The sequence below is a fragment of the Scyliorhinus canicula genome, chromosome 2, assembly GCF_902713615.1.
Source record: "Scyliorhinus canicula chromosome 2, sScyCan1.1, whole genome shotgun sequence".
NCBI classification, from domain to species: Eukaryota; Metazoa; Chordata; class Chondrichthyes; order Carcharhiniformes; family Scyliorhinidae; genus Scyliorhinus; species Scyliorhinus canicula.
In genome coordinates, this window is record NC_052147.1 from 264,215,597 (window position 1) to 264,227,641 (window position 12,045).

General features: G+C 48.0%; 1 protein-coding gene across 1 annotated transcript in view; it reads left to right on the forward strand.

Annotated features, from left to right (window-relative positions):
• The window catches only part of clasp1a (cytoplasmic linker associated protein 1a), a 357,689-nt gene that overhangs the window by 327,874 nt on the left and 17,770 nt on the right, over positions 1–12,045 (forward strand). The window contains 1 exon segment of the mRNA XM_038790034.1: positions 10,508–10,714. Within this exon segment, the coding sequence (XP_038645962.1) occupies positions 10,508–10,714 (207 nt within the window).

Sequence of the window (12,045 nt, forward strand, 5' to 3'; positions counted from 1 at the left end):
CTGAAGCCCTGATTCATGTCTTTGTTATCCCTAGCAATTGACTATTCCAATGCACTCCTGACTGGTGTCCGTAAACTTTATCCAAAACTATGTCTATGTCTTAACTTGCACCCCTGTGGTTGGTGATTTGCATTGGCTCTGGGTCAAGCAACATCTTGATTTTAAAATTCTGTTGTGATCTATTTAGGAACTAGTAATTTTTGTTTAAAGTATTCAGAGGTTTGAAATCCCAGTTATCCTCTTAGTGGAACAAAGCCACAAGATACCATGGTTTTAAACAAAATAAATTTACAATACCTATCCTATATTTATCTCATGCTAAAGTATGAATTAACAGGCAAACTGTGGTCGAACACACCCCGATGCGCATTAAATAAACCAGAAGACATAGGCCACATGGTCCATTGAGTCTGCTCCACCATTCAATGAGACCATGGCTGGTCTCATATAATCCTCAACTCCACTTTCCTGCCTTATCCCCATAACCCTTGATTCCCTTACTGAATAAAACCTGTCTATCTCAGCCTTGAACATAGTTAAGACTCAACCTCTACAGCTCTCTGCTGTAAATATTCCACAGATTCACTACTCTCTGAGAGAAGAAATTTCTCCTCATCTCTGTCTTAAATGAGATGATTCTGACTCTTTGATTCTGCCCTCTGGTCCTAGACATTCCCACAAGAGGAAACATCTTCTCGGTATCTACCCTGTCAAGCCCCCTGAGAATCCAATATGTCTCAAGAAGATTACCTCTCATTCTTCTAAACTCTAATAGACTGGCCCAATCTACACACCCTCTTCTCATAAGAAAATCCCTCCTTTTTTAAAATTGATTTAAGGGGTATGGGTGTAGCTGGTTGGACCAGCATTTATTGTCCATCCTTAGTTGCCATTCAGAAGATGGTGGTGCGTAGCCTTCTTGAATCCCTGCAGTTGAGGTGTAGGTACACCCACTGTACCGTTAGAGAGGGAGTTCCAGGTCTTTGCCCCAGTGACAGTGAAGGAACGGCGATGTATTTCCAAGTCAGTATTTTGAGTGACTTGGAGGGAAACCTCCAGGTGTTGGGGTTCACAGGTATCTGCCGCTTTTGTCCTTCCAGATGGACGTAGGTTTGGAAGGTGCTGTCTAAGGAATCTTGGTGAGTTACTGCAGTGCATCTTGTCAATGGTACACACGACTGCCGCTGTTCATCGGTGGTGGAGGGTTTGATGTTTGTGGAAGGCGGTGCAATCAAGTGGGCTGCTTTGTCCTGGATGGTTAGAACATAGAACATTACAGCGCAGTACAGGCCCTTCGGCCCTCGATGTTGCGCTGACCTGTAAAACAACTCTAAAGCCCATCTACACTATTCCCTTTTCATCCATATGTTTATCCAATGACCATTTAAATGCCCTTAATGTTGGCGAGTCCACTACTGTTGTAGGCAGGGCATTCCACGCCCTTACTGCTCGCTGAGTAAAAAACCTACCTCTGACATCTGTCCTATATCTATCGCCCTTCAATTTAAAGCCATGTCCCCTCGTGCCAGCCATCACCATCCGAGGAAAAAGGCTCTCACTGTCCATCCTATCTAATCCTCTGATCATCTTGTATGCCTCAATTAAGTCACCTCTTAACCTTCTCTCTAACGAAAACAGCCTTAAGTCCCTCAGCCTTTCCTCATAAGATCTTCCCTCCATACCAGGCAACATCCTGGTAGATCGCCTCTGCACCCTTTCCAATGCTTCCCCATCCTTCCTATAATGCGGCGACCAGAACTGCACGCAATACTCCAAATGCGGCCGCACCACAGTTTTGTACAGCTGCAACATGAACTCATGGCTCCGAAACTCAATCTCTCTGCCAATAAAAGCTAACACACCGTATGCCTTCTTAACAACCCTATCAACTTCGGTAGCAACTTTCAGGGATCTATGTACATGGAAACCGAGATCTCTCTGCTGATCCACACTATCAAGAATCTTACCATTAGCCCAGTACTCTGTCTTCCTGTTACTCCTTCCAAAATGAATCACCTCACACTTTTCTGCATTAAACTCCATTTGCCATCTCTCAGCCCAGCTCGGCAGCTTATCTATGTCCCTTTGTAAACTGCAATATCCTTCCGCACTCTCCACAACTCCACCGACTTTTGTGTTATCTGCAAATTTATTCACCCATCCTTCTACGCTCTCCTCCAGGTCATTTATAAAAATGACAAACAACAGTGGCCCTAAACAGATCCTTGTGGTACACCACTAGTAACTGAACTCCAGGCTGAACATTTCCATCAACCACCACCCTCTGTCTTCTTACAGCGAGCCAATTTCTGATCCAAACTGCTAAATCACCTTGAATCGCATACCTCCATATTTTCTGCAATAGCCTACCATGGGGAACCTTATCAAACGCTTTACTGAAATCCATATACACCACATCAATTGCTTTACCCTTGTCCACCTGTTTGGTCACCTTCTCAAAGAACTCGATAAGGTTTGTGAGGCACGACCTACCCTTCACAAAACCGTGTTGACTATCTCTAATCAAATTATTTCTTTCTAGGTGATTAGAAATCCTATCTCTTATAAACCTTTCCAACACTTTGCCCACAACAGACGTAAGGCTCACTGGTCTATAGTTACCGGGGTTGTCTCTACTCCCCTTCTTGAACAAAGGCACAACATTTGCTATCCTCCAGTCTTCTGGCACTATTCCTGTAGACAATGACGACATAAAGATCAAAGCCAAAAGCTCAGCAATTCCTCCCTAGCTTCCCAGAGAATCCTAAAATAAATCCCATCCAGCCCAGGGGACTTATCTATTTTCACACTTCCTACAATTGTTAACACCTCCTCCTTATGAACCTCAATCCCGTCTAGTCTAGTAGCCTGTATCTCAGTATTCTCCTCGACAGCATTGTCGTTTTCTTGCAAGAATACTGACAAAAAAATATTCATTTAGCACCTCTCCTATCTCCTCGGACTCCACGCACAACTTCACACTACTGTCCTTTAGGCCCTACTCTTACTCTAGTCATTCTTTTATTCCTGACATACCTATAGAAAGCTTTAGGGTTATCCTTGATCCTACCTGCCAAATACTTCTCATGTCCCCTCCTGGCTCTTCTTAGCTCTCTCTTTAGGTCCTTCCTAGCTAACTTCTAACTCTCGAGCGCCCTAACTGAACCTTCACATCTCATCTTTACATAAGCCTCCATCTTCCACTTGACAAGTGATTCAACTACTTTAGTAAACCACGATTCCCTCGCTCGACCACTTCCTCCCTGCCTGACAGGTACATACTTATCAAGGACACGCAGTAGCTGTTCCTGGAACAAGCTCCACATTTGAATTGTGCCCATCCCCTGCAGTTTCCTGCCCCATCCTATGCATCCTAAGTCCTGCCTCATCGCATCATAATTGCCTTTCCCTCAGCTACAAGTCTTGCCCTGCTGTATGTACCTATCACTTTCCATCGCTAAATTAAACGTAACTGAATTGTGGTCACTATCACCAAAGTGCTCACCTACCTCCAAATCTAGCACCTGTCCTGGTTCATTACCCAATGCCAAATCTAATGTGGCCTCGCCTCTTGTTGGCCTATCTACATACTGTGTCAGGAAACCCTCCTGCACACATTGGACAAAAACGGACCCATCTAAAGTACCCGATCTATAGCGTTTCCAGTCAATATTTGGAAAGTTAAAGTCCCCCATAACAATTACCCTGTTACTTTTGCTCCTATCCAGAATCATCTTTGCAATCCTTTCCTCTACATCTCTGGAACTTTTCAGAGGCCTAAAGAAAACTGCCAACAGGGTGACCTCTCCTTTCCTGTTTCTAACCTCAACCCATACTACCTCAGTAGACGAGTCCTCATCAAACGTCCTTTCTGGCACTAATACTGTCCCTGACTAACAATGCCACCCCTCCCCCTCTTTTACCACCTTCGCTGAGCTTACTGAAATATCTAAGCCCCGGAACCTGCAACAACCATTCCTGCCCCTGCTCTAGTCATGTCTCTGAAATGGCCACAACATCGAAGTCCCAGGTACCAACCCATGCTGCAGTTCACCCACCTTATTCCAGATGCTCCTGGCATTGAAGTAGACCCACTTTAAACCACCTTCCTGCCTGCCGGTGCACTCCTGCAACCTTGAAACCATATTCATGACCTCACTACTCTCAACCGCCTGTATACTGAAGCTTCAATTCAGGTTCCCAACCCCCTGCTGAATAAGTTTAAACCCTCCCGAAGAGCATTAGCAAACCCCCCCCGGATATTGGTACCCCTCTGGTCCAGGTGTAGACAATCCTGTTTGTAGAGGTCCCACCTACCCCAGAATGAACCCCAATTATCCAGGCATCTGAAACCCTCCCTCCTGCACCATCCCTGTAGCCACGTATTCAACTGCTCTCTCTTCCTATTCCGCATCTCGCTGGCACGGGTAACAACCCAGAGATAATTGTTCTAGCTCTAAGTTTCCACCCAAGCTCCCTGAATTCCTGCTTTATATCCCTATCCCTTTTCCTACCTATGTCGTTGGTGCCTATGTGGACCACGACTTGGAGCTGCTCCCCCTCCCCCTGAAGGATCCCAAAAACACGATCTGAGACATCACGGACCTTGGCACCTGGGAGGCAACACACCAACCGTGAGTCTCTCTCGTTCCCACAGAATCTCCGATCAATCCCCCTAACTATGGCGTCTCCAGTGACTAATGCTCTACTCCTCTCCCCCTTCCCTTCTGAGAAACAGGGACAGACTCTGTGCCAGGTTGTTGTGCTTCTTGTGTTGTGGGAGCTGCACTCATCCAGGCAAGTGGAGAGTATTCCATTACACTTCTGACTTGTGCCTTATAAATGCTGGACAGGCTTTGGGTAGGATTCCTAGCCTTTGACCTGACCTGGTAGCCACAGTATTAACATGGATCGTTCAGTTTCTGATCAATGATAACCCCCAGGATGGTAATTGTGGGGGATTCAGCGATGGTAATGCCATTGAATGCAAGGCGCGATGATTAGATCCTCTCTTGTAGGAGATGGTCATTGCCTGGCACTTGTGTGACGCAAATGTAACTTGTCAGCCCAAGCTGGTCTTGCTGCATTTGGACATGGACTGCTTTGTTATCTGTGGTGTTGTGAATGCTGCTGAACATTGTGCAGTCATCCGCAAACATCCACACTTCTGACCTTACAATGGAAGGGAGGTCATTGATTAAGCAGCTGATGATGGTTGGGGCTCGGACACTACCCTGAGGAACTCTTGCAGTGATGCCCTGGAGCTGAGGTGATTGACCTGCAACTAACACAACCATCTTCCTTTGTGCTTGGTATGACTTCAACCAGTGGAGAGTTTCCCCCGGTTCCCATTGATTCAATTTAACTAGGGCTCCTTGATACCATACTGGAACAAATGGTGTCGATGTCAAGGGCAGTCATTCTCACCTCACCTCTGGCATTCAGCTCTTTTGTCCATGTTTGACCAAGGCTGTAACGAGGTTAGGAGCTAAATTATTTCCAGAAGGCATTCGACAAGGTGCTGCACAAGAGGCTGCTGCATAAGATAAAGGCGCATGGCATTACCGGTAATGTATTAGCATGGATAAGAGGATTGGTTAACTGACAGGAAGCAAAAGTGGGGATAAATGTTTTTTTTTGTGGTTGGCAATCAGTGGCTAATGGCAGGGCCGGCTCAAGGCACCGGCAACTCGGGCAGTCGCCCGGGGCGCCATGTGCTAGGGGGCGCCAGAGACTCGGGTCCCGCGCATGCGCAGTTGGGCCGGTGCCAACCAGCGCATGCACGGTGGCCGCCCTCCCCCAGGCCGGCCCCCCCTCGGGTCCGCCCCCCCCCCGCTTCCCCTCTCGGCCCCCCCCCCCCCCCCCCCCGGGTCCGCGCCCCCCCCTCTCGGCCCCCCCCTCTCGGCCCCGGCCCCCCCCTCTCGGCCCCGCCCCCCTCTCGACCCCCCCCCTCTCGGCCGCGGGCCCCCCCTCTCGGCCCCGCCCCCCCCTCTCGGCCCCGCCCCCCCTCTCGGCCGCGGGCCCCCCTCTCGGCCCCGCCCCGCCCCCTCTTGGCCCCCCCAAGGGCGCCGAAGTTCAGCTTGCCCGGGGCGCCAGCAACCCTAGGGCCGGCGCTGGCTAATGGTGTACTTCAGAGATCAGTGTTGGGTCTGCAATTGTTTACAATTTACATAGGTGATCTGGAGTTGGGGACAAGGAGTTGAGGTCATGGCTGATTTAAAATAATATATACTTTCCGAGGAGGAGGGTCATGAGGGGCTGAAGGACGAACCTGAAGAGGACCCAGAGAATGGAGGACAGGCAGCAGCAAGGCTCCGATATGCCAGGAGGACCTGGGAGGCCCTCATCGCCTCCAGATTCACATGAGACAAGGTTGTGTCCATCAGCTCTACCTACGCACCCACCACCACCCAATCCCCAATCACCCTGTTCCTTTGCCCCGCTGCCCTGAAGGGCCTATGTTAAACTAAGCCATTGCTTGGACATCATCATCACATGGCTTTCCACTGCAGTCGCCACTACTTGCAGTGTTGGCCTGGGTGCCGTGCAACAGCGGCACTATCTCCTGAAGCCTTTGGGAACCCTTCAATTGGCCTTATAGTCCCTGGAATATTGCTGACACCTCCTGAATTTCACAGCTGTGGCCTATAATCTGCATCCACTTAGGAAGAATTGTGTCCAGAGGCTCAGCATCTGTTGGGGTCCAGCTGAGTCCTGGGATCCAGCTGACCTCTGACTGCTGTCTCCCTTGATGTTCCTGCCTTCACCTGATGCCCAGGCCTCATCAGATGGTGATGCTGCAGGACAATGGATATGGGTTCAGTGAAAGGACTGCATCATTGTCTGGGATATCAACAGCTTACTTGAGACAGGTGATCTGGATGAAGGTGCAGTGAACCCTCACTCACAGGAGGTTGTTCATCATCTTCCTACATTGGACTGTGGTCCTATTGGTTATGCTGCCTGCACTCACTGCCACTGCTTCCTCATCGGCATTGATCACCATGCTGCTACCCTCTGGAGGGTACAGGATTCCCTGCTCCTCCAGAAGCCTGCTCAGGTCGGCATTCCCAAATCGAGGAACACACTTCCACACTACCATCCACCCGGCTGACTGGGAATGAGTGCTGAGGGACTGTCTAAATGCAGCTCTCCCTTGTTAGCTGTGAGCAGCTGAGGCGTGAGTCAAGCGAATCAGACACCTGGATACTCGGGCATGGGAGGTATCACGTGGGGGCTAGTTCTTTGCACTAAGTGTGAGGCCATTGCAGCCGGCATCAAACACTCCACGTATCCGGCCCAAAATGACACGTAGTCATTTTTTGAGTGCATCACACCTGTTATTTCAGATCGCCTCGTGTGGTCCATTGACAGTGTTAGGAGGAGATTATACGTCACCACTTCTGCAGGTTGAATGTTGCACTGTTGGGTTCCATGTTTATTTTTGTATTTTTCTGTTCATATTGGGGTTGAATTTTTACAGTTTACGCTTAGGTTTGGGTTTAGTTTTCTGTGGCTTTCTGTTCTGATTGTTATGAAAATCAAAGCTCTTTTTCGGATCGCAATGGTTGATGGAGTTTTTGTATTTTGTTGTTTGGAACCATTCTCCTTAACTGTAGTTGGGAACTTCCCTGCTAACCTAAGAGTTAGCTAAAGGGTGCTGTGTTAAAGGGTTGGCTGCAGCTCATTATAGTAGTTTTTTTAGATAATGAGTTTAGCGTTCTTGTTTTCTTTAGGTTTGTTAGAAGTAGATTTCAGTTGTTTGTGTTCGCCTGATTTCTATTTATAGGCGTATTTGGGTGTGGTAGCATCCAAAGGACAAGTGCAAATGGAGGAGGGGGGTGGGCTTTGGGGGTAGTTTGCTACCGGCGCCTGTAGATTTTCTTTGTGCAGTCTTGGGATTTGTTTTTGAGGCCATCTGGGGTAGGCCTGGTTGCTGTACCTTTTGGGTATTCTCTCTCGGTGGAAATGGCTGACTCTGGATTGTGTGTGGGGGGGTGGGGGTGGGGGGGGGGGGGGGGGGGAGTTTCTGGGAGAGCCCAATTCGTTTGCTCACCTGGAATGTCGGGGGTTGAATGGCCCAGTGAAAAGGTCGTGATTATTGTTTCAATTCCGATGTGGTGTTTTTGTAGGAGGCTCATTTGCGGGTCAGGGCCTAGACAAGCTGCGAAAACAATGGGGAGGACAAGTGTTTCATTTGGGCTTCGATGGAAGAGCCAGGGGTGCGGCAATATTGATTAACAAAAGGGTTCAATTTTCTGCCTCTAGGATCTTGGCCAACCCCAATGGCAGACATGTGGCTCTTTGGCAGGCACACTGATGCTGTCCCAAGCTAGAACAATGCAAATTTTATTAATAATCTGCTGATCTCCTTCTCCCATTTGGATTTGCGTCATCTTCTTTTGGGTGGGGACCTATATTGCACTCTGAACCCTAGTCTGGGTCAGTCCATGCCCAAATCTCTGACTCCATCAGGGCCAGAACTTTGTTGTTTTTCATGGAGCGATTGGGGATAGATCCTTGGTACTTTTTGCACCCAGGTGACAAAGATTTTTCCTTTTTCACACCTGTGCACCATCTTCCCTGAGGCTTTTGCCTTTGGCCGGGTCTGATGGGGGACTATTTTGGACATATATGGCCAGGTCCTTTCAGCGGAATCGGCTCCGTTGAGTGAGGTGAGGATGAATTGGGTCCGATTCTGGATGGTGAGGTGTGGAATGAAGCCCTTTGCACGGTCAATCATATGCCTTCATGTGCTCGGCTAAGTTTTTTTAAAACATGTTTCAACTAAAGGGCAATTTTGTGTGGCCAATCCACCTACCCTGCACATCTTCATCTTTAGTTGTGGGGGTGAGACCCATGACGACGCGGGGAGAATGTGAAAACCCCACATGGACAGTGACCTGGATGGGATCAAATCTGGGTCCTTGGAGTCGTGAGGCAGCAGGGCTAACCAGCGCCATCGTGCCGCACATGATCGGCTAAGTTTGATTCAATTCAAGGTGATGCATAGAGCACAACAGACTAAAGCGAGGATGAATGGATTTTTATCTGGGGTGGAGGGCAAGCTACTCTCAGGTGCGTGTGGGGGGGGGGGGCTAACCAAACTCTTATTCTGGTCTTGTCCCACGTTGGTAAGCTTCTGGGCCTCTTAATATTTGATTTGATTTATTGTCACATGTACTATGTACCGAAGTACAGTGAAAAGTATTTTTCTGCGGCCAAGGAAATAGTAGACAAAAAGAATAATCAACAGGGAACATTGACAAATGGTACATCGACAAACAGTGATTGGTTACAGTGCGGAACAAGGGGTCAAACAAAGCAAATACATGAGCAAGAGCAGCATAGGGAGTCGTGAATAGTGCTCTTACAGGGAACAGATCAGTCCGAGGGAGAGTTGTTGAGGAATCTTATAGCTGTGGGGAAGAAGCTGTTCCTATGTCTGGATGTGCGGGTCTTCAGACTTCTGTACCTTCTGCCTGATGGAAGGGTCTGGAAGAAGGCAATGCCTGGGTGGGAGGGGTCTCTGATAATGCTGTCTGCCTTCCTGAGGCAGCAGGAGGTGTATACCGAATCAGTGTGAGACTGGCAAGCTTGTGTGATGCGTTGGGCTGAGTTCACCCCACACTGAAGTTTCTTGCGATCTTGGACCGAGCAGTTCCCATACCAAGCTGCACGGTTCTTCAACACCATGCCGGAGAGACTCAATGCAGATTTGGATCCATGTCTGCTGATGGCCATATTTGGGATCCCAGACTCACCAGTGCTTCAGTCGGGGGTGAAGGCAGATAACTTCACCTTTGCCTCGTTGATAGCCTGGAGATTAGTTCTGCTTGGGGGGAGGTCTCCTGCTCTGCGTAGTGCCTCGGCTTGGTTGGGTGACCTCACATCTTTTTTACATGTGGAGAAGGTTAAATACACCATTAGAGGATCGGTAGAAGAGTTCTGTCTAAGATGGCAGCCATTCATTTCCTTTTTTAAGGAGCTCGTCACCATCATCTCTTAGGGGGTTTAGCTTAGTTTTTGCGGTTAAAGTGAATATGTTAATAAAGTTAACACGTTCAGTCAGGTAGATGGGTGACCGCCAGGAGAGGCAGGCAGGTAAGGCAGGAGCCTCCTGTGGCTATTTCCTTCTCAAACAGGTATACCAGTTTGGATACTGTTGGGAGGGATAGCCTCTCATGGGAAAGATACCAGCAGCAGCCAGGCCTGCGGCACCACAACTGGTTCTACAGGCTCTTCATGGTGATCTGCAGCTGCATGGGACTGGAAATGCTCTCATGGCTGCCTGTATAAAGTATCCAAAGGGACATTTAATCTCTGTTTCGGAAGTAGTATTTTAGATATGTACCAGGCAGTAAAATATAATGTCAAAAGTGTAGAATCATAGACGTTTATAGCACAGGAGGAGGCCATTCGGCCCATTGTGGCACGTGTATGTTTTAACTTTTTTCCAGGTTTCTCTCTAATTTACTGCACTAAACTTGAATTTGCCCTCTCTAAGGTGGTAAGAGCTGCAGAAGAAGCTGCTTCCACTTTGGCAAGCTCCATTCATCCTGAACAGTGCATCAAAGTACTCTGCCCAATCATCCAGACAGCTGACTACCCCATCAATCTAGCTGCCATTAAGATGCAAACAAAGGTGACAGAGAGGATCGCGAAGGAATCTCTTCATCAGCTTCTCCCAGACATCATCCCAGGGTTGCTTCAGGTACTTACAACTCAAAATACTTAGGCAAAATAGTTTACCTCTTTGTTATTTTGTTCACCATTCTGTGAGTAACCTGATAAAATCACCAGAAATAAATGGTGCTGATCCCTTTAGGAACTTGTTTCACAAATAAACACTGTACCTGCGGGTAGGAAAATCCAAACCGGAATGGCAACACAGCAAAGGGTGGGAGCAGAAGCTAGCCTGAATGATAAAACAGGAAGTTTGCTTCAGTTGTAACTTTAGATATCTGCCTTCAAGGCAGGAATTAATTTACCAGCTACCAAACTAACATGTCAAATAATAAACCATAGCTAAATTTATATTTTTAAGGTTCATGGTATAAATCAAATGTGCATGACCAGATTAGTGTTTTTTATCAAGTAAGATCTTTATAAGATGAGCCGAGTGGTGGCACAGTGGTTTGCACTGCTGCCTGACAGCACAAGGGACCCGGGTTCGATTCTAACTTTGGGTGACTCTGGAGTTTGCACGTTCTCTGAGTGAGTTTCCTCCGGTTTCTCCCACAGTCCTGAGATGTGCTGGTTAGGTGGATTGGCCGTGCTAAATTGCCCCTTACTGTACAACGGTCAGGTGGGGATATGGGGATAGGACAGAGGAGTGGGCTTGGATTGAGGTGTGCTCTCAGTTTGCACAGAGTTGATGGGCCGAATGGCCTCCTGCACGATAGGGAATTCTTGGGACTAAATGTTGCATGATCCACAGATTTTCTAATGTTTCAGTGTAATATGCTATGTAGCCAGGTATTCTATTTGTATTGTTGTGCATTCTTTGTAGATTCCAAGTAATCTGCACAAGTTATTCATAGAATGGTAGAATCCCTACAGTGCAGAAGGAGGCCATTTGGCCCATTGAGTCTACACTGACCCTCCAAACGAGCACCCCACCAAGGCCCACTCCCCCACCCTATCCCAGCAACCCCACCTAACCTTTTGGACACTGGGCAATTCAGCATGACCAATCCACATAATCTACACATTTTTGGATTGTGGGAGACAACCGGAACACCCGGAGGAAACTCACGCAGTCACAAGGAGAATGTACAAACTCCACACAGTCATCCGAGGCTGGAATTGAACCCGGACTCCTGACATTGAGTCGGCAGTGCTAACCACTGTGCAACCGTGCAGCCCCAAAAGTTGCAAATTACAGCATGTTCACCCCGATAAATGGACTTAATGGAGACCCACAGGTACAACAGTGACGAAGGTAGAATTCGAACACGTGTGCAGAGAACAATGAATTAGCAGTCTACCGCCTTAACTTCTCGTCCACCTCATCACGAAGCCTATGATTATGATGTGACTTTA